Source organism: Amblyomma mixtum, chromosome 5, assembly GCF_055824585.1.
Source record: "Amblyomma mixtum isolate Tamu chromosome 5, ASM5582458v1, whole genome shotgun sequence".
NCBI classification, from domain to species: Eukaryota; Metazoa; Arthropoda; class Arachnida; order Ixodida; family Ixodidae; genus Amblyomma; species Amblyomma mixtum.
In genome coordinates this window covers 163,141,491-163,165,179 of record NC_143016.1, presented here as the reverse complement: position 1 = coordinate 163,165,179, position 23,689 = coordinate 163,141,491, and the positions used below count along the sequence as shown (strand labels likewise).

At 49.2% G+C, this 23,689-nt stretch overlaps 1 protein-coding gene across 25 annotated transcripts in view; it reads right to left on the bottom strand.

Moving 5' to 3' along the window:
• LOC149344356 (coiled-coil domain-containing protein AGAP005037) overlaps window positions 1-23,689 on the bottom strand; it is a 443,868-nt gene that overhangs the window by 114,786 nt on the left and 305,393 nt on the right. For 24 of the 25 annotated variants that reach the window (XM_089546281.1, XM_089546282.1, XM_089546283.1 and 21 more), the window contains one exon: window positions 6,024-6,225. In XM_089546281.1, the coding sequence (XP_089402407.1) occupies window positions 6,024-6,225 (202 nt within the window). Of the gene's footprint in view, window positions 1-6,023; window positions 6,226-9,341; window positions 9,594-23,689 lie in introns of those variants that run through there. The other variant, XM_089546284.1, reaches the window with a different exon arrangement.

The following is a 23,689-nucleotide window of genomic DNA, read 5'->3' as shown; positions in this document are numbered from 1 at the left end:
GACATGTAAGAACTGGTGGTCTTGGCTTGTGCCATGCCTGTGAGCGGCGAATTGCTTTGGGTTTCGTGTTATTTAAGACGGTTCTCACCAGTTATTCCGTGCCCACTAGGCGATTTTTTTTGGCCAATATATTGCTGACCCTATGTGTTTCTTTTAGTTTTTGTTATCATCCTTTCCCTTCTGTACCTCCACCAAGGTACAGTATCACGCAAAATAATTTCAGTTCGGACCAACCCCTCTGCCTTTCTTTCAAAAAAAAAAAAAAACCTCTCGCTCACTGTTTTTCAGCTAAATTTCTCTTTTCTTCTGATAACCCTTTATCACAAATTATTTCATTCTTCACTCAATCGGTCACCGTATATCACAGCTGCCGCACGCATATCTCACCGCACCATCCCCTACAAGTTGCACGGCCGCCATCGCATACTGCCACCTTTTCTGCTTCATTTTTCGTTCGAGCAGCAACGGACTGGAACGGCCTACCCCATGACATCGTCAACATCGCTTCATCCTCTACTTTTCAAGAACATGTAACCGATCACCTTCAGTGCTAAATAATATTCGCTGTTTTGTTTGCTCATTTCATTAAAATCTCACCCCTTATGTAATGCCCCCGACACAAGGGGGCCTTTAAGGAAAATCAACTGAACTGAACTGAATTATTGCATGAAGCCATAAAGGAATAAATTATATACTTGGCAAAAGTTTTGGAGACTGAATTAGTTACAAAAGGCTCCAATGACGAGGCCACTATGCCCGCCAACGCATGCTGCGCTGTCCACTGGGCTTCGCAAGAAGTTCAGGGAATGAGCTTTGTAAATGTACTGCTGGTCTAAGCGAAAGAAACAGACCCCAACGAGTGCGTATGGAGCTGCAAAGACAAGCCGCCTAATGTAGAATGCGTAGCGTCCAGAGCGCGTGGTTGCAATCTCTCAACTGTACAGTTCTCCATCTTCCGGTTTCGCCTGCCGACTCGTCCGACTGAGTTTTCGACGGCGATTTCATTCTGATGCGTCGCAAATTCAAGACCCAAAAGGTAACACTCACTCAAGGGAGACAGCGAATGATTTGCGCTGCTAATGCTTAGTTTAGAAGAAAAACAGAGAGGTTAAGATAGGTTTCTAGACACAGGGATTCTAACTGCCGTCTTGCATGTTCAGAAAAGTAGCGTTAATCCACAGCGCCACAAACCTTTCTTTAAATTTATTGCCAAAAAAAAAAAACATACCGCATGTGCACAAGAACCGCCAGCCAACATGTGACTGGCGTACAAAAGCCGAAATTCTCTGTCTTTTAGGTTTCAATGTACTGGAACCAGTCGGGTGCAGGATCCTGAAGTTTGATTATTTCAGTGCATTTTGCAATCTTTTCATTAAAAGACTCTAAGTGGACGTGCACCCAGATCTGCGCGAGGCACCGCCATCCTGCTCCTCCATATACAATGCAATCCGAAAGACACGAGAAGGTCGTAAGGTACAATATCCTCGTTTTCAGTCGGGAGGTTTCTGACGCTATGGAGGTTGCGCCTCAAATCTTTCTTAATAGGCCTATTATGGCGGACGTCCCCGAAAACAACTGCGTCCCGGCAGTGCAAAAAAATACATGCTGTTGTTTCAGCCTTTTCAAACAGAAAGCAGTGGACTCCTCACGGCACAGATAATCCCTTCTCCTCTGCGAAACACGGCTAGAAAGAAAGGTTTTGGCTGCAGGAGAAAGTATGGCTCTCTTAACAACCCTTTTTAAAGCATCTTGTCCTGCACCTGCAGCGTATGTGGTCTTGCACAATGGTGGAGAGAAGAGTGACCCGCGGAGATCTTTTTAAAGGTGATCTCGAGTCCTTCCACTCAGATAACCAGAGGAAGGGCGTTTATACAGAAAATTACAGGATTGTACAGCTTCCTTTAGATATACCTGCATGGCTTCGTGAATACAACGTGATGTGATGACAAATTCAGTCAAAACACCGCCCAGACTCAATTGAATAAAACCACTTAAGAACGGGTCTCTAGCGTCCCCAACGAAAATAAAGCGGTTGACTAAATGTCGGACAAACAAATAACATGAACCAAGACCTCCATCGCGGACCCACAGAACTGATCGAAATGAGCACTCGTAATTGTGCACTTTTGCCCCAAAAGTTGTAGTTGGCTTAGGCTGGACCTACTTAAACCAGAAGTTGTGGGACTGTACCGTTGAGAAAACTGAATAATGCGTAGAGCACTCCGCAGCGCAGTACCCTAAAGGGAACGCGAGGGAAAGTACCCTAAAGGGAAAGGCAGCGCGAGCCACTGCTCTACAGCAAGCATACAGTTGTCGCCAAACAAACGGCTTCAAAATGGCCAGAAATGCGCTGGCAACGCCCGTAGCATATGAAGCCATCCTGCTATACGTCGCTGTAACAAGTTTCCAAAGGGCGCTGAAATTTCTTCATAATAGCCATTTCTTCGTTATCTCCACAGACGACCTTTCCAGTAAATAGCGTACACCGCTGCGGTTGCACTTGCAATGGGGCACACGGGCTGGAAGAGGACCTCGTCTCGCCGTCTAAAGGACCCCGTTCGCCATGAAACTTTAATGCGACTCCTTTATACATCGTGCGGCGACAAAGAGAGTACATTAAATTATTTCACCTCGGAAGAGCCGCGTTTTGCTACAAGCCGCGCAGGAAGCGGCCGCCGCGAACTGCCACTCCGAGCGAGCGAACAATGCGGTTGAGAATACCTTGGTTCAGGGTGCAGACACAAATGGGGATGGTCAAGTATTTGTGTTTAGGTAGGAGAAAAAGCTTCCTGTGGGAGCAACACATTGTTGCTACGTTGAAACGAGGAAACAAATTCATAGATCTATAGCCTTTCTTTTTAAGAAAAACCGCGCCTTCGTCTTTAGATCGATCACTTTTGTTTCTGTACACACCTGCAAGCTAAAATGAGGTTTAAATGCGCTGCTGAGCTCCGCACTGCATTCGCTTACTTTTGGCTGCAGGGATGGTGCCTGCGGCTCAATGATCTTGAGCTTTAGAACAAGTTCGCAGGCGTTGCAGCTGCGACAACCGCATTTCGAGTAGGCGCCAGGCAAGAGAAAAAAAAGGAAAGGTCTATGTAGAAACGTTTAAGCACCATCATAAGCCTGACTACGCCCACTGCAGGGCAAAGGCCTCTCCCACATCTCTCCAATTAACCCCGTCCTTCGCCAGCTGCGGCCTCCCTTTCCCCGCAATCCTCTCAATCTCATCCGCCTACCTAACCTTCTGCCGCCCCCTGCTACGCTTGCCTTCTCTTGGAATCCACTCCGTCACCCTTAAGGACAGTCGGTTACATTGCCTTCCCATTACATGGACTGTCCAAGCCCATTTCTTCCTCTTGATTTCGACTAGGATGTCATTAACTCTCGCTTGTTCCCTCACCCACTATGCTATTTACCTTCACTCATCCTCACACCGCCGCCGCGGTGGCTTAGCGGTTATGGTGCTCGGCTGCTGACCCGAAAGACGCGGGTTCGATCCCGGCCGCGGCGGTTGAATTTCTTTGGAGGAAAAATTCTGGAGGCCCATGTACTGTGCGATGTCAGTGCACGTTAAAGAACCCCAGGTGGTCGAAATTTCCGGAGCCCTCCACTACGGCGTCTCTCATAGCCTTAGCCGCTTTGGGACGTTAAACCCCATAAAACAAAACCATCCTCACACCCTTCCCTTTGCTTTGCTGGCTGCGCTGTCCTCAATTTAAGCTTAACGCTTTTTGATCGCGGTGTGAGTTAAAGAAAAATAACAAGTAGTGAAACAATAACAGCACAGCGCGCAACTAAGCTCATTTAACCCGCACTTGTAACCCTGGGACGTAAAAGAAAGCAATCATTGATTTTAAGGACTAATATTAGTGCTGCAAGGCGACGCTGTCTCAATTGTCAACACTCATGTTCGTCGATGCGTTCCTGAGGCAGAACGTAATGTGAGCTTATAGAGGGTGTTTCATCGAACACCTTTTGCAGTTTTTGAAAATAGGCTGAGGTAGAAGAACGCTTTTACGGCATAGCATTGCCGGAAAATAAAAAAAAAGCCCTCTACAAACTCAAAAAGACAATTTTTCAAAAATTCCTTAGGTAAAACACTCTGCGTGTACAGATGAAGTCTGCCTCGCTGTCATCCGAATTTTAAAAAAGCGGGACGCTGGAAACTAACACGGCTTCAACCCAGCAGGACATAGGCGCCACTACAAGGCTAATATGCACTGTATGCGTGAAGCTTTTCCTGTCACTTCAGCAAGACATCGGCGCACTGTATGGGAAAAGAAATCTGCCCCTTCGACAAGAAACAGCTGACACACCAAGGACATTTATCTGTCTATGTGCTATGTGATCAGTGTCACGTTATAACGTTGTTTCGGCGCATACTATAACCTGCGCCGGCCTCATATGATATGCCAGCCATCCAAAACAAGTTTCATAGGGCCGGACGACTTTAGACAATGAGGAGCAGACTTATACGTCGAAGGACCAGCTGCTTCTGAGCGATCCGATTCTTGAAATTAATGAGTAGTCGGGCGTGTGGCATGATTTTTGCCTCCTAGGATGTGAGACAATTTTCAGGAAAAGTGTAAACGCTCAGTCTTGTTTCAGGACTGTACCAATTCCAAATTCCATGTTCCGGCGTTTAACTGTTATCACTATGGAAGTTCCTTGCGCAGTAATCACTGCGCTCAATCAGTAGCGAGGAAAACAGAAAGTAACTTGAAATTGTTATAATTCTGATGTTCTAATACGGGTATTAGCATGGAAATTCCAGACCCTCATTAAACGTTAACGCTTGCGCTAATTACGAAATGCCTCATTTTCCATTCAGCTGAGTAGAGAAGACGGTCTTCATCGTTCATGCTGTTAGTATAAATTTTCTTTCATGTGTGTGCGCGGACAGAGACAGTGGTATTTGCATTAGGCCTAGCAAACTATTCCATTAAAAATAATGATCGCTAATGGCGATTTTAACTTGCAGTAATTATAGATTCCTCCTTCTGCCAATTTGTTTCTTTGTTTTCCGGCAGGAGGGGCGGGGGGATTTCAGTCTAGCGGTAACATTTGTTTCAATAATTCAGCGCTTTTATCCTGATCCTTGGAAGACTATATAACGCACGAAGTTAATGCTAACCTCTGTAAGACCCGCTCTCATTTTTTTTTTGTGAGGCGGTTAAGGTTCCGCAAAAAATGTCGTAGACTTTAATCATCAGAGCTCATGTTCATAAACAATGACACACTCAAGGCGATAATTTTGTGCTTTTCTGAACACCAGCCTAATTTTAGCACATTTGAAGGACGCTTAACTATATCCTCAACCAAATTACGAATGCTCTACTTTTAAGAGCTCGACGCATATAAAGGCCGAGTTCTCACAAGCAAACGTACCAAGGGCCAACAGGGCACCTGCAATCTGCACATGAATCTCACTGGGCACAATGAACCCTTTAGTCAGCAATATGTGACCCTGAGCGCACCTGCAGCAGGCAGTGGAAGTCGATGCGACGTATGGTAACAAGGTCCTCACATTTTTTTTTAAGGCGAAAGCCTTTAATAGCTCATACTCTGGGCCACGACTCCATTCGTCCGTCCATTACAGGTTTGTGATTTGTGGCGTTTAAAACAGATGGCGCCACCCATCCACGTGTTACGCCGACTTCCTGCCAATGCATAAGCAGTTCTCCTTGTCTAGCGTAAGGACGCTGGAGAGCGTTGCGGGAAAGGCTTTCGTCTCACCGCACTTTAGAACACCAAAGTGCCCCCTCAAAATTTTTTTTTATCTTGTGCCACCTGTCAAGTCCTACGAAACACCGCTGAATTCGACGACGCCTGCTCACGCTTGTAATGGCGTTACAATCCACTCAGAAGAGACAGCAAGAAAGCAACGACTGTAGACTCGTTAATAAAGGTTAGCGGTAACCTCTGGGGCAAATCTCCGATGTCCAGGGTAACCCACAAGACGTCATAGTAAACAGCGCTGGGCGGAGAGCAACCATGGAGAGGGGGTCAAGGACCATTACCGAGTGGCCGCTCCTGGGTCTTGGACGGCGTCCGGACGACGGGCAGGCTAGCGCGGGCCTTGGTGGCCCTGCGCAGGCCCGTGGCCGAGGTCTCCACCTCGGACATGATGCCCGGGTCCTCGTCGTAGACGCTGGCCGGCGGCTGGTACATGGGTGGACCCACCATGCGCCCGCTGCCGCCCACCGGCGCGCCCAGGTGACTCTGCGCCATGAAGAGGAGGAGGGAACACCGTCAAGAGAGGATGGTGGAAGGAAGGAAGGACTGGGGGCCTGTCGTCCCTAGATGTATAACGGGGGCCCGAACCAAAGTATGACCGACGAACAACGCCATATATCTCTTCTGACCAAAACCTGACATATGCCAGAGCGGGCTCTTACCCTCCGCAGTTATCGATGCCGCTGGACCTCGGGGGATTCAGTACGCAGATGATTTTACTCTAGTCTGATGGTACGCTTTCATGTCCACACGTGGGAACATGAACAGTTAAGAAGTGTGCTTCCCTTCGTACTGTCGCCAGGACAGGGTTGTCCCTTGAGTAGACAGATCTCTCCACTAAACTCATCACTATTTTTATTTAGTAAGGACTGATGAAAAACACAGGCCCACGAAACTGGCCGCATACATAATCAAGAAATAAACGCGTAGCTACAAGGCAGGCTAACTTGGCTACTACTAAGAGTGTGTTAGGGCAAAAGGCGAAGACAAAAAGAACATAGAAAAACAACCCCCCCCCCCCCCACACACACACACACACACGCGCGCGCGCGCAGGCAAACACACACGTCTTTTCGTCAAGCTCTCTCCCCGCCGGGAAGTCGAATAACTTCTTTAGATACAGGAGTTTTTCCCTACGCAAAAGGAATCTTAATAAATCCATCTGAAGCGCATCATACCGTGAAAACCGCAGTGATGAACTGTACGACCGTACAGTTACGAAGTTCAACGACTTCTCTACGCCTCTTATCCTCTAATCTCTATCAGATACAATCCCCCTCCTGCGGTACTGTGCCCACGCTCCATCATCTTGTCTGGGCTTGCCCCGATCCTCCACAGAGGTCCCGCAGAATGGCGCGGAACTCCGGATGGCATTTTGGTTCACTGAAGTTATTTCTCTCTTTCTCTCTACAACTTTTGTGGACAGCCAGTCCCGGCATATCGGCATGACATTACGCAGGCAGCGAAACATTGTAGAGAAGGACGTGGCGTTCAGTGTATCCTTTCTGTTCTTTCGCATTTGCAACTTCCTTGGATAGCCGCCCACGGGTTTCCGCAAACACATATAGATACGCAGAATTAATGCAACAGCATTAGAATGCACATTCCGCAAAAACAGCGGCGTATATATCACGAAATTCGCTGACTGGTCGAGAGAGGTCTCGTGGTGTTGTGACGTCATCAGAAACTTCCCAACCTGTGCAAAAAATTACACAGAAACATCAAAGTAGCAGCAGTGGTGTTCTCTAATGCTGTCGACTGACTTAGGCAGCCGCCAAGTTTTTCGTGCTACAGTTCACGGGAAAAAAAAGATGGGTAAAACGGAAATAAGCCCATCGTACTATCACCGTCAATTTCAACGCGATCAAGACAATACAAACCCGACAAGCGAAACGAGAACATCTTTGTTGAAGAAGACAATACTACCATGGTTTATTTTCACTTCGAACACGAGACGACAGGGCTTTCAAAGTGTCAAGCCCACTTGTATTTCCTCTTGAGGAACTATTTTTGCGTGTTTATTTTTGCGTTACCGCCCTCTTGACAGTTCTTTCGACGCTGATGACAGATCCCCACCGTCCGATGAGTTTTCCTTTAGTGGTAACGCTTCCAAAATACTCAGTGTTTTCTTGCTCACGAAAAAAAAAAAATGTCATCTGAGTTGAGTTGACGTAGTTGTTAGCTACGATAGAATTAGCCTTGCAATTATCTCCCCAGAAAAGAGTAGACAAATCTTAATATATCTTCTCTCATCGTCTTCGCCACAGAAGAGCTCGGCCTCCGTTTGCCGCCTATATATTCGTCCCATGGACTTTACTGTAAGTATGAGATTGTTGTCCAAGCAGGAAGAAATATATATCAGAGCTTCGCACAAACAGGAAATAATTTTTACCCGGTGCTCAGGTGTTGTTGTCGGGCAAACTTTGACAGTGCTTATACGATTGACATTACCTCTGACAGTCCTTAATTGCGCCCCATCAGAGCATTTTGAAAACGTTGCCTACTCGAAACGAACCAGACAGCTGGGTGACCAGTCTGTCTGGTGTGAATGCTGAAGCGTGTCATGACTGCTGACACTTTTTCGCCCACCTTTCTGGTAGGAGAAACTGGTTTCTCTTATGCTGACTCCTGCTCTTACTTACTTCTGAGCATATTCTGGCCCAATCAAGCAGAGCTCAGGCGACCCACAGGTCTCCACCCGGAAGAAGGAAGCGACGAAATAAAAATAAACATCTATAAAAGAAGGCAGTCACTAGAAGCGCCTCGGACGGCGTTTCGAAATCGAGACTGCGCTCCGTGCCTCGCCCCCTCCTTTTGCCCGTCCCAAGTGAGTTCGGCGCTCCATCTTGCTCGGAGCATGTGATCAATACCGCGCCAGCGACCATTTCTCGTACGCACGCCGGGCGTCAACGAACCTCGCCAGAAGCGTGCTTCAAGAGTCGCTCGTGTGACTGCAGCGTCCAGGGGCAGAAATAAGTCGTTGGAAGAATATGCGGGGGTCCGCGGTGCTAAGAAACGCGCATGTCGAAGACACGATACCAGGCAGCTGGGCCCGTAAGGCATGTCTAGAGCTTGCCAGAATGCCTGATACGCGATGACAACATGCACATGTGGTTTAGCTGAAGCTACATATGACACTCCTCTGCGATTATGCCAGTATCTGGACGACAATGACAGCAGGTTAGTCTCGCATCGGCCAGTCTGTAAGCAGAAGGATGAAGTTCCGGAGGAAACAACACTCTGCCTCACGACAGAACAACGGCGAGGATTTGACTTCTATGTACAAATCGCAACGTCAACGCTTAAGGTGTACACACCTGTCACACGGATGAGGATAACCCTGCCAACTTAGGGGAAGGCACGTCGCCAAGTAAATCCTTGTAGGCCTGACATTCAGCGTGTTTGACGTTTATCTCAACGTGGCAGCCTTAGTTGGGGAAGGTTCGTACAGGTCGGCAGCCTTCGAGACAGTGACATCGTCGGGGAGGGAACACTTTACCGCACTAACCAGGCCTCATGGCGGCGCCAGTCAGCGCTGGTTAGGGAAAAGATGGACGCGGTACTCTACGGGGGTTCGCGGCCAAGACAAGCGAGTGTGGTACCTTGGCAGGCTTGGCTGACGGCGCGACGCCCGTGGCGCTGGCGGGCCGGGCCGGGTAAAAGGCCGTCACGGCAGCTGTCTGCGGGGGCTGCGCGAGCATAGCAGCCCGAGCGCGCTGGACGCCGTGCGCGCACCCTTCCGCCGGCCGGCGGGGTGTGCCACTGGTGTTCCAGCGCCCCAACGACGAGGCTAGCCGGCCCGCCGGCCGGACGGCAGGGGGAAGACGGCAGGGAGGTGGGGAGCGAAGTCGCCGTCTGGCGCGAGTCCTCCTCCCCAATCTTCCCCGGCCAGTCTGTGTATACGCTACGCACGCGGTTCTCCGCCGACGCGGCTCGGGCCTGCGCAGTGTGTCCGCTGCCGCGATCGATGCCCCCTGCGCTTCTTCTGTGCTGGCTTTGAAAGCGCGCGCGCCTGTCGCGGGAACGTGGTGGCGATGGCAGCTGCGGCGCAAGAAGCGGCCCGAAGGGATCCGGGTCGCGGCTCGGCCCCTGTGTTTCTCGAAAGAAAGCGCGAAGGTCGCGCGCATGGAGCAGGCCACGAATCTGGAGCAAGGATAACCGGGAGACGGCGGCCGTGGGAGCGAGACCGGAGCAAGACAGATGCCGGCGCTGTTTGCAGTCGATGGGGAAAGTTTGGGAAGGACGACACGCCGCTGAAGGCCGTCCTCCTTCGGGAGGCTGAGCGAAGTGGCATTGTTTCGCTGGAAAGCTTGTGGTGTTGCTTCGATTTAGCACTTATTAACCACCACCGTAGGAACTTGGAGGGGTCAAGGTCATTTGCTACTAAGGTTCCGCGAAGGCTAGACAAGGTTGCTGTGGGCGATTCTTGCGCGAACCCCTTCATCTATACCAGCTAAATTCTTGGCTACAGTTTCACATTTCCTGTTACCATGAAGTACACTGAAGATGCAGGCGGGTGTGCCGGAAATATGACCTGAGGGTAGCATACTATTCATTACTACAGATGTTTAGGATCTGCTCTTGTGCTGCGATTTCCTGGAACTTCGATGAAAGATGGCGGTACATTTTAGGAAGTAGATAGAGATGTGTACTCTTACGATCGGCCATCTAGACCCACGTGGAGCGACTAGGCTATAGTATTTCTTCGGAGACAGAAAAAAGCACATATAGCAACAAGATGCTCTATAGCTAATCGTCGCAGCAGGTTCCTCCCACCTGGTGGTGCAGATTAAGCCGGGATGTGACTAAGCCACGCCTGTCATTCGTGAAACAAGTTTGCGCACATCCTGCCCTGCAGAAAACTGGGACCTGTATCTCCTCTCTCATCGTGGCGCCACTGAAGAAATCTTCGCCCAGATGTCCCGGCGGGACACTATACTGGTGAAGACTGGGAGGCAGCCATCTCGGAACCCTATTCCACCGGTGGAATTGCATCCACTTTGGAGACCATTACGGACCCTTCAGAGATGCTTCCAGAACCTTGTCACCTTTTCTCTTAATCGACAACATGCTACCGACAGCAACGTAAATATCTGTGCATAAACCATGTTTCTTGTTCATATCCTGAACGATGCCCCTCCATAGTCTCGTCTCCGTCGTCACCACGCCGAGAAGATCTCAGCCCGGAGCTGCGATTGTATCTGCACGGATATCTGGCGTCTCATCTGGGTCGCTCTGTTTCCTCCTCCTTTTCTGCGCTTTTTACGATGGAATGAACTGCTTATCGCACAAATACACTTGCACCACATGCGGCTCCGTTTTAGAAACTGACCTATCAAATAACAAAGCCAGCCAACGAGAGGTCGGGCAAACCTGAAGGGGGCCCTCCGCAAAAAGATTTGACCGCTTCCTGGGAAACGAATATATATTTTTTTCTTGTTTTGCAGCAGGAATTACCGCGGCGCATGATAAAAATCTGAGGCCCCAACCCTGTGGATTTTCTTACTTTACGCTTGCTTCTTTGCTGGAGCAAATAGAAGAATTGCGTATTACCCGTGGAACAGCGAGCAAAGGCGGATATATGGGTCAGTCTCGGGGCGGGCTGTCCTATTTGCACAATGCATTTAGTAGACGTTTTCGGCGGAAAAATGGGGTCAACACGCTTTTCCTATGTCAAATTTCTTGCCCGACCCGCTCGATAGGGAGTAGTGCAGTAGCTATTTCTGAGAGAAACATCAAAATGTATTTTCCTTCGTCTCCTTTTGCGAACTCATTTGAATATTTCTCGATGTTTACTAAAAGCAAAAAAAAAATGTACGAAGGCGACATCGTGATCGTCTTTCTGATGTTTCTGGTCATTTCAATGAACGAGCTACGAGTACCACGAGCGGCGTCTTTTTTAGGACGCTTGTAAGGGACCCGTACCCCGCTTATTCAATCAGGCACGAAAGAATCGACGAGGTCGCGAATTTTTCAAACAGCCTCCAGATGCGAACGCTCTACAACGCCCGGAAGAACGCTTGATGATGCGCACCGCGCAGATGATGGAAAATACCATATTCTGGTATACGTTCCACAGGCCAAATTTTCCAAATTTTCGCTGAAAATTCTTCGCTAATTTTTCGCAATCGGTACACAGCCCGAATTAGCAAGGTCTGCAACCAGCGCATGAAATAGGTATGTTCGCAAGAGACGAGAATATGATGCCATATTCGTCAATGCTGGGGAAAAAATTTACCCAGTAGACTCTATACCAGAATTTGCCGTAGTTCACAGCACGCCGCTTATTCTCGGCTCGGCCTTATTCGGCATTTTCTTTTGTTTGCTTTTAATGTGACAGCCTTTAGAAGCCCCATGCGGCCAATATGCGTCGTCGGTCCTAAAATTGCCCCATTGGCTGAAGAGAAGTGACGTCATCAGAACGGATCATTGCCACTGGCTGGAGGGAAGCGACATCAACAGACTAGAAGTGACGTCACTTACTGCAATGGTATCAACAGCTAACAACGCTGCCGCATTGTGAACTCATGGAAATTAGGTGTCCCTGTGACTTTTTTTTCTTTTGCCTCTTTCATCATCATCAACCTTTTACAAAGTCTATCCCGTTTGTTCACCTTGTCTTTCTACCTTATGTTTTTCCAGTCTCAGCATAGTTCAGGTGCTCACTACTCAATGAGAGCAAGTTTCAAATTCTGTGGCCATTCATGCCCAATCTTCACTTCGAACGGCCACTACTGCAACTGGCGTGCTAACAGGCGAAGTTGCCGGTTTGGTTTGGTTTAGGGGGTTTAGCGTCCCAAAGCGACTCAGGCTATGAGGGACGCCGTTGTGAAGGGCTCCGGAAATTTCGACCACCTGGGGTTCTTTAACGTGCACTGACATCCCACAGTACACGGGCCTCTAGAATTTCGCCTCCCTAGGAAATTCGACCGCCGGGCCGGGATCGAACCCGCGTCTTTCGGGTCAGCAGCCCAGCGCCGTAACCACTGAGCCACCGCGGCGGGAAAAGACCAAGTTGCGGCGCACCGCGTTTAATCCACCGACAAAACAGAAGCGCCTTGGAACCTGACGCAGTCCTGACTCAGCATGGCGTGTCGTAGACGTGCCTTGCAGGCCAGCACTAGGCGATAAGAGAGCCGCCGCGGTGGCTCAGTGGTTACGGCACTCCGCTGCTGACCCGAAAGACGCGGGTTCGATCGCGGCCGCGGCGGCTGAATTTCGATGGAGGCGAAATTCTAGGGGCCCATGCACTGTCCGATGTCATTGCACGTTAGAGAACCCCAGGTGGTCGAAATTTCCGGAGCCCTCCACTACGGCGGCCCTCATAGCCTGAGTCGCTTTGGGATGCTAAACCCGTATAAATCGAACTAACTTTCTTGACGTTCGGACGACGTCGACAAGGTCGGACGGTATGCTTTGTCAGAGTCGAAGTGCACTTCACCCTATCTTTTGCAAAAAGCGGTTCTGTTCCTCTTTACGCAGAGGGCTTCTGGGACGGTCAAAGCGTCGCCTCTTCATGGGCCCAAGAGCTGCACAGCTGCATAATCCGGCCAGGGTTCCAGCCAGCACCGGCCTAACATTTATGCCGTTCTATTTCAGCCAGCTGGGAAAGACGAGGCCATGAGTCAGCCCCTTACCAAAAAGTGGATGGAGAGCAGAATGTCCTCGAGAATCCGTCGGTGTCCATAAACCCGAGTATTGTATCGCACCGCCCCATCAACCCGTTTAGCGCTGACGAACGAGGTAGTTGAACAACCGGCGAAGCTCGACCATACGCTAATGAAAGAGACAAAAAAAATATCCGACTTCCTGCCTAGCCCAAGAGCGGAAAATAGACAGTGATAACGGCAGTGGCCACACATTCTCAGCTGTATTCGTTCTCAGCGGATGGCCCACAGAGACGGTGATGCCATGAAGTGGGACGTGTCGCGTCGCGAATGGAGGAAACCCCAGAGAAATTGGGTCAGGAAAGTCACGCTGCAAAGCGGAGAAACAGTGCCGCTGGAAGATGAGAGGTATACCACTTGCCCCTGTGTGCGCTCCTGTGCCACCGCTCTGTCCCCTATAGCTGGGTAAAAGTCGAGAAAGAAAGCGGCTTTTCCTCGTCAAAGGACCCCCCTTCCAGCCAATGGCGTCGGCCGATTCTCATGACCCTGCTAGCATGGCAATGCAGGGGGTGGCAGGTAAAGGTGACAGTGCCCTGCATGAAATGTCAGATATAGCGCCTTCCTTGTATTGTCACGCTAGCAGGTTCATGATAATCGGCCGAAGCCATTGACTGCAAGAGGTCCTTTGATGGGAAAAGCCGCTGTTTTATTGACTTGTATCAGATTACAGTAGTAGCAGTAACGCCCAACAGGACACACTACCGGGTCATCCACTAGTGCGTCACCTTGAAAGGGTAAACGGAAGAACAGGGTGGGAGAACACACGCTCACTGCTACAACAAGTCGTGTGGTGATATAAAGTGTCACCCGAAAGAGCTTGTTTCGTCTGGTCTTGTTTTTAAGCAACAGAGACAGAATCCTTTTGGGAGGAAACAGACGATGGAACGTGCGCTCGCCAGTGGTCCCGACTACCAAATACTGAGACGCTGGAACAGTGAACAGTAAATATTGGACACTCCGAAACAACAGAGAGAGGCTTAGCGTACCGCGATCTGCGGTCGCTTTTGCGACCCGAATCACCGCACCGTTAGTGCGCACGCGCTGATTGGTCCTGCAGCGGCAGGCGTGCGCGCAGCTGGATAGGGTGTCCAGGTGCGCCCTCTTGTCCCCGCTGCACCAGAGGGCGCATCGACGAACCCTACGGCTGGCCGACAGTTGACACCACCTGGCGTCCTCGGAAAGATCTGCGCATGCGCAGTGGCTGCCCTCGGTAGCGGAAGCGGCCGCGGATCGCGCCACGCAAAACCTCCGCAATGCCTCTCGATGTAAGGTGCTTATATTCTAGTTTGCAATTTCTTTCCTGATGTTTGAATGGAATCTATAACAGTACACATGACCGCTGTCTTAGAAAGGTGCTTTTAGTCCTCCATACGAAATTTTACGTTTGTGTTTTCTCCCCGACTGTCATTATCCTTTGTACTGCAATTCGAATGTCTGTTTTTTTTTTGTGTGTGCTTCATCCGACGTGTTGTTCCTCCCGCGGTTCTTGAGATCAGTTTGCTGTCGCCGACAAGAGCCTCATTATGGTTTCCAATATCCTTGAATAAAAAAAAAACACCTAGTGGAAAGAGACGGATTCTTCGACGCATGAACGATTACGAGGGCGAACGTCTGACTCACGAATGCCGGCCCGCAGGAAATCCTACACACTGGCGTCACCCTATAATACGGTATATATTCTATAGCCTCAATCGCCTGCAGATGTGAACTCGACCAAGCTACTTTTGTAGGCATTTGTCTGTTCTTCTCTTACTGGAACACACATGCACACGCACGCACGCACACACACGCACGCGCGCACACACACACACAACACACGCACACACACACACACACACACACACACACACACACACACACACACACACACACACACACACACACACACACACACACACACGCACGCACACACAATTTTGAAAAATAGGCTTTATAAGTTAGAATGGCGCTTTTTTCGGCATAGCATTGTCAGCGGTGTAGTGCATCAGAATACAACTATGACGTGCTAACTAGCTGGGTGGTTAACTAATACTGAAAGTTAACTTTTAACTATTGCTGTTAGGTTCATTAATCATTGAGAGGCGTGTAGCCCACGGTAAGTAACATCCATATCAGATATTATAATTTCAAAAACGCGGTTACCCTCGGCTCTGTAGCTAAAGAAATGATGGCTACATCGCGCCAAAATGCATGTGCTTTGTGGCTACATCTTTTCTGTCTTCGTGATGAAGAAGCTCCTCCTTCAGAAGGCCTTTAGCTACGCGGCCTGGCCTCAAACGTCTACAGCCAGAACGCTGATCAAATACACGGCAGCTCATTCTTGATAGCTTTCATTCGCTACCTTCTGATTTATCATCACCATATCATAAGTCCTGATTATATGAACTGCAGGGCAACGGCTTGAGTTCAGTTATTTCAATGTAGTTGATTTCCAGAAAGTATCTGGAGGTTTGGTTTCGTTTTCGGGGTTTAACGTCCCAAAGCAACTCAGGCTGTGAGGGACGCCGTAGTGGAGGGCTTCGGAAATTCCGACCACCTGGGGTTCTTTAACGTGCACTGACAACGCACAGCACACGGGCCTCCAAGATTTCGCCTCCATCGAAATTCGGCCGCCGCAGCCGGGATCGAAACCGCGTGTTTCGGGTCAGCAGCCGAGCACCATAACCACTGAGCCACCGCGGTGGGGGTATCTGGATGGTTTTCTCGGCTAAAATGGAGGTCCCGGAGACCATTACATGACAGTAATGGTTTACAAGATTATTTAAAACAGGTATCGTACCAATAATTGCAGATAAATAACAAGTTGAATTAGAAATTCAGATCATTAAAAATACTACATTAAACATATCAGTTAAATACAATACATCAAAGCACATTTCAAGAATAATTTGCCAGAACTTATGCAATACGTTTACATTACAAAAATACAAAACAAAACAGAAGTCAGTAACCAAGTGAACAGAAAAAAAATTATGACCAGAACATGATAATTTCAAGACAACAGACGTCAAACCACTTCGTGCTACGCTAATGCGTGTGCGAATTGGTTTATTCAAAGTGTTTAATGTAGTACCACTAATCTCATAGTAACCCTTGCCCTGCATCAGGTGCGGACTCGGTATCCAAGCAAACTGTCCTAACTTCTCTGCCCATCTAAGTCTGTACTTTCCTGCTACTTTTTTTGCTTTCGGTATCCACTCTGTCGCTATGAAAGACCATTGGCCACCTCCTCTCCCCCATGGGAGTTATTACCAGCAGTGTGAGCTAGTACTCTTTTCCTACTTCTTAACGTTACCCCTATCATTTTCCTTGCTACAGGCCTCTGCGCTGATCTATATTTAATTTCCTACCTTTCGGTTAGCTTCCAAGTTTGGTTACCATAGGTGAGTACTTTAACTCACTATAAGTACAAAATCATGATTGCAGCTATTTTCAGCGCATCCTAATGCTCCGTCAGAACATATTTTTTACATGAAGGTTCCAGGATGATGATTTGATTTTAATGGTTCGAGGGTAGCTTGGCCAAGAAGCCTCGTAGCTAATGTGTTGGGTTTGCACAAGTTGGGGTCAACGACCCTTTTCTACAAGCAGTTCGCCTCAAAGAGTGGCGAGCAGCAGGAGGGGGAAATGATTGTACTCACTGGAAAACCGGTGGGTATCTGACTTTTGTGTCAAGGCCGTGAGCCGGTTCAGTATTAGGTGTATACATTATAAATATATCTCAAAGAAGTGCCCCCCTGACTACATAAAAATTTCACAAAATAAAATAAACTTGCAGTTAAATACCTAAAAAGCCCATCTCCAAGCCGCCGGGGGGTTAAAACTAGACGCGCTAAATTCTTCTTCTTATGAGATAGCGTCAGAGTTGACGTCAGGCGCAAAATCCGCCGTCAGATGTCACGAAAGCTGCTGATTGGCCGACAGAGGGCAAGCGACCTTGTGACATCATCACAACCTGCCCACCGTGGTAGGTGGCAACCTGGCAACCGGACTGTGAGCAACATCCCCGCAGTAGCAGGTGGCAGTTGAATTAATAATTGGTCGATAGTGGTCACTTGATCTTCTGACGTCATCACAACCTGCTCACCGGGTTGTGAGCAATATAGTTCCTAGATAGCAACTTAGATAGCGTTAGAGCTCACGTCAGGAGAAACCTTGTCACGAAATTCGTTGACCGATCGAGAGAAATATGACGTCACAAGGCAACATGACCCCAAAAGAAGGGGAAGCAATCACGGGCCTCTACACAGAGGAGGAAAATAAAAAACTGCGTAGAAATCGATAACTGAAACATAGTGCATCAACTGTGATTAGTAGACGGACGGACCAAGATGGATTAGTAGACGGAGATGGACTAAAATGGATTAGTAGATGGATTGAAATAGATGAGCAGATCAAGAAAGATTAGCAGTTTGACAAAATTCAATACCTAATACTATCGGATTTCACCCACAAGATGGCTTAAGCTTGCCCACAGCTTTTTTTTTTTTTTAAGTTTACAGCAGTTTCTGAGCGCCGACTCCTCTTGTGGTTAGTCGAACCATGCCCGTTCTTCGCGCGATTAAAACTCTGGTGACACATGGCAAAAATGTATACTCGCGGGCAGAAGAATACGGACCACGCTTCGGCGGTAAAAATCTTCTGCGCGTTACCTAGCAAAAAGTAATTTATGTCTGATGCATATAAAAGTAATATTTACTTTTACTCTTGCATTTCAATAAAAAGCAGCAAACATTTCAATTTGTGGTACGAAACATGACAGAAAAGTTTCAACACGGGAGCTTGGTCCATATTATTCTGTCCACGACTGTGCGGCCTAGGGCGCCAAAGCTACGAACTCAATTACCACCGAGAACCAGTACTAGGCGGCGAGTTAGGCCCACTGCACTAGGCGGCGAGTTAGGCGGCGTGTTAGGCCAACTAGACAATTAAGTTTAAGTGGTTACGCGTCATTATTAGCCTGAAGTGCGAACAGGCGGAGACGAAAGAAACACGAAGACACAAAAGCGTTCTCGTGCGCCTTCACCCCCCCCTTTTGTCACCGTCTGCTAACGCTCGAGGCTAATAATGAAAGCACTCCAACTCGCCCAGTACATACATCCTCTCGCAGTTCAGCCTAAAACAGTTAAGCCGACTGCAGCTCCAGCAGAAGGATCCCACTTTCTTTCCCTCTTTCCACAGAGAGAGAGAGAGAGAGAGAAAGCAGGAACCAGACTTCGCGGAATTCGCTAGCCGGCTTCAAAATTTCCCTAAAAGCCGAATCTGGCGCATTCGCTCCAGCACAGCTGGCTCCCAACTGGCATGCTCCAAGTTGTACCCGCGATTAAGCCCGTGCGAACGACTGCACTCCCCCCCCCCCCCCCCATTCGAAACGTTCACTGTGGAGAGCTCAGTTTCGCCACGCAGTTTTATCTACGAGGAAAACGGAAAACAAGAACAACAAAAAAAAGGTGGGGGGGGAGGGAATGGAAGAAGGGCATGTCGATGCATTCAGAGATGCTGTTTCCAAGCACGGAAAATGGAAGCGTCATAAAAAGACAGTCAGAGTTCTCTACTCTTCTTCCGGTCATACATCAGTAGAGCTATAGAGGGACGAAAGGCTGCCCACCCTGCGTGCGGGCGACGGGAGAGAAGCTCTGCTCTGTTCCCCGATATATCCTGTTCTTACTGTATGTAGGCTTCCTTCGCCCCAGCGTCATCGCAAAAAGAACGCGTCAAAAGCGCGGAAAGCCGACAAAATGAGAGAATGAAAAGCAGAGCTACCGTCCCTTCGTTACGATTAGTGCCCCACAGCCAGAGCAAGGACACGCGTGCGCATCCAATCTTCCTCGCCGGCCCTAAGTCGGTCTCTGGAGCAAAGCGCCGGAACCGACGGCCGAATACCATCTCCGTGCCTCGGTGCGCGAATGCGCTACGACCAAGCCAACAAAGAAAACGTTGTCTGCGCCGCGCATAATTACGGCCGTGTTTTGCTTTATTTTCTATTCACGCCCCTTAGATCAACACGGTTTGCATCGGAAGATACCTACTTCCCGCGGCATCGCGCCCAGAAGCGCTGATATGCAAAGAAAACACGCTGTTTCTTCCCGGCTCTGTACGGTCCCGCGAGAAAGCCGCGTTGAAAGCGCTTGAATAAGCTGCGTTATTTAACTTTCTTTTTTTCCATCTGTCATCCCCCCCGCTGGACTAACGAGATTAACGATTTTTTTTTTAGCCTACCAATAAAAGACGGTGTTGCCACGAGCTCACTCATGGATCCCAATAAATGAACAAAAAAAGACAGGAACTGCAGTCACCATAAAGGCTGAATTTTGTTTTCAGTATCGCCGCAGTGATAAAATGATGAGCTTCACGCTGATTATATTTGCCGCCTAAGTTTTACTTGCTGCAAACAGGTCAGCGCTCCGCCGTCACACGGAAGGCGTGGAGTACTCGAGCAATTTGCCTCTGCAAGAGACTCGGCAGCGAGGAAGGAAATGAAATATTCAGGGCCAGCGCGCGTGGCACCGAAACGGCTGTGAGCACGCGATGTTGTGTAACTGACGAGGAAACGTAAGCACTACGCTGTAAGTGAACGGCGGATTCATGACGCTGCAAAGAACAGCTGCAGCACTCGAACATTCTCCCATTTTGCGCAAGGTGGTACGTCAAATGGTTCGGTTTGGTTTGGTTTATGGGGTTTAACGTCCCAAAGCGACTAAGGCTATGAGAGACGCCGTAGTGAAGGGCTCCGGAAATTTAGACCACCTGGGGTTCTTTAACGTGCACTGACATCGTACAGTACACGGGCCTCTAGAATTTCTCCTCCAAAGAAATTCTAGCTGCCGCGGCCGGGATCGAACCCGCGTCTTTCGGGTCAGCAGTCGAGCACCATAACCGCTGAGCCACCGCGGCGGCCGGTACGTCGAATGAACTATGCTAATATAAGAAGAAAACCTCCTGTACGATAGGACGTCAACACTCGATGAGGCAGTAACCAAGGCAGCGAAAGCGTTGGCCAGTTGTACTTGGTAATTTATCAACCTGCAAGCGATGTGCCACCCCCCACTTTCCTTAAGGAAAAAAATCCGTGTCCATGTTGTGAATGCTCCAAGAGGAACCTGCTGCTGTCATAGTGGTTCGTACGAACCTTTCGTGGTTATTCAGGACGTTCAATGCGAACCGTTCATGACATTTTTCAGAGAGAGAAACAAAGAAATAATTTGAAAGAGAAACGTAAGCAAGACTAAGCAAGCGGCTAATTTTGTGCACGAAGTTCCCAGTTCGCCTAAGGCGCGTGGCCTGGCTGGTGCGTAATGGTTGTTGGTCAAAATGGGTTTCGCCATTTGTAACGACAGCCTTTCACAATATACCGCGAAAGATGAACAGTCAACCTCATTCGCGGAAACACGCACAAAAGCATGTTACTGAGTTATTCAGGCAAACGAGTATATCGGCACAATACTGAGTGACGAAGCGAGTGGTTATCGTTGATGAACCGATCGATTCACTGCTTTCTTGACCAGTGGCTCGCCATATCGATTAGTTGCGCAACGAAAGAACCCAGTCACATATGTTTGCCCCGTGTGCTACAACAGAACCACTAACCGGTAGCCTCGAAAAATAAAAAGAAAACTTGCCCGTACGCAACGCTTATGATTGCAGCCATAATATGGAATAAAAACACAAGGACAAGCTCGGTTTACTTTTCGCATGTGCTCCGCTAACATCGCACACCGTCCGCTCCCGAGAGGCGCCCGCTCTTCCAGACGCGAGCGGCGGGCAATTAAAAAGGGCCGCGCTCAGCACCACCTTTTCTTTTCCCTTCCAGCCCAGCGCGCGCGCGCGAGCCGTCCGACGACGGAGGGTGCCTATGTTTGCTCTTCTGTTCTCCTCCCCTTGTCTCTTGCTCGTGGCAGCGACTACAGAGCCGTAGATGGGGGCCGCCTAATAAAAGCGCATGGCGCGGCCAATTTTCTCGCCAACGCCGCCGCTTCAGCGAGCACTATGTGGGCAGCTCCCAAAACGGGCACTTCCATTTCGGGACGAAAGTGGAGAGAGGCGGCGGCGAGGGGGAAAAGCGGCGCTTGAGCTCGCCCTGTCGTCCCTTCCCAGCGCGTTTCCTCCCTCTCTCTCCCTCTCGCTCTCTTCGAAGACGCTCGCTCGAAAAAGCGCCGCTCCCTTCATACCCTCTCCCCCCTTTCTTCCTTTTTTGGCGCACTCTGCTGTTGGAGATGCTTGTCCAGCTACGGGACTAGCGTTCGCTTTGTGGCTGCTTCACTCAGCTGCTGCGGAGAGTGGATGACGCAGCTGTGTACCTGCTAGCTCTCGCACTTGAACCGCGAAATGGAGTAAGAGATCATACACACTGCGCAGTAGCGGTGTAGCTGGCATAGGGATCGCAGGCGCCCCTTGCGTGGGTCGCCTCGGAGCATTGTTCGCACGTGTGCTCGAATTGAATGCGAGACAAGAAAAAAAATAGATTGTCTCCTAATAGCTGGCGGAGGTATTTCAAGACGATCTGGAACTCTCTCACCGTCGGTGTGGCGTCAACGCCCGACGAACACTCCGTTCTCGCGAGAACGCTGTCTCCCGAGAATAAGCCCTGTTTCGCAACCACCCGCCTGCACCTGCTGGTTCACATAGCCGGAGGACGGCGATTGGTTATACCAGCGAAGGCAGAGGTGCAGTGAAAAGGGGTCGGGCAACAATGAAACACCGTTCGGTAACAGTGCAGCGGCTAGGTTCAGATATGAAAAAAGACGGGGAAGTTATAAGAGGAGCGTCACCAGTGACTTAATAACAAAGAAAAATGGCTGTTCCAGATGTGACGCAGATGCCGTGTGCGAGCAATTTCGTGTCGTAGTAGAGTAATACTCTGTTCACAGATAGTGATTGAAGCACCTTTTGCTACCTTCTTCCTAAAAACATTGTGAAGGGTTTAGAATTGAAGCAGTGCTACGTCAACATACCCAGTGGAGATGGTTACAAAGAAAAAGATCCATTTCATATGTCTTCGGTGCTTAGCGCACACACATTTTGCATGCCACAATGCCTCGCACCTAATACAGAGACAGCCATCGAAGAAGTGCATTTAAAATGATACGGTTGTATGCAGCAGATCCGACCAAATCTTTCTAGCAGATGCACCTCTAAAATCAGCGGCTTATTAAAAATCCGGCCACTTTTTCAGCTAATCAATTTTTTAATTGGTTTTCTTTTCCAAAACTGTATTTCGGTGTTCTGCCTCCCCCCCCCCCCCCTCTCCTTCATTCATATTTAAATTGCTAGCACGTCATGGAACTCCATGAACTCATGAACGTTTAGCGCAGTGGTTTCGTACGGACAACCAGGGGCCTGAGTGTCCCAGATCCCATGGTCATTAAAGTTATTCCTCTCTCTCTCTATCGTAGTGTGCCAATATGAGCTTTTTTTGAAATTATCACCAACTTCCTTATTAATTGCGAGGATAATTATATAGGAGTTCGTTGCCTTACTCGCCCTGTATTTCATCCATGTGCGAGTACTGGGAGCGAATGCAAATGAGCAATTTACCGACCATGGGGTTCAAAACCGTCCCTACAATGTGGGATAAATGCCCCAACGAAGGTGGCCTAATCTGCTTCCTCGTAAGAAGTACATGTCGCAATCCTGGGCAGTCGACAAAGCATGCTGCTCCGTCGAGGAGAGCTGCGATTGAAAACAAGGACGGGGTCTTGTTTTTGACAACTGTTTTTCCCCATTGACGTAGTGGTCAGCTGAGTCGGCCAAGTGTACTATCAACAGGCGTGACGTCACAACTAGGGGCGAGCAATGGTGCAGGGTACAAAAAATGGAACAGAAAAAAAAAACTAGCTGAGGTTTAGCTCTGGTTAAACCGGGCAAGTTGCGTAAGCAAGCAGCAACTGTTTTGCCCTAGGCGAACGCGCGTATTTATTCCCCGTTTCCCTCCCGCTTCCTCTCTCCACATTCCGACACATGGGTCGAGAGCGCGCGACTAGGCGCGCGGCAGCGGCGCAGCGACGGTCCTGCCGCCTGGTGGACGCGGCTGAAACGGTTGCTATGGCAACGGCGCTCCATCTGTCTGACCTCGGCCACCACCGGGAGCTACGCGACGGCTCGAAACCTGGCGTAGTATTGCTTACGCAATAAGAAAACTTGACTAAACATCCTTTCTTCTTTCTGGTTTACCTCTTTCTCTCAACTTGGCGGAGGACTGGAGTGGGCAAAGAGGGGGATAGGGCGTAAGCGGGGCACATCAATCTTTGTTACTGTGCACTGTCTTCTTGCGTTCCTCAGAAGTC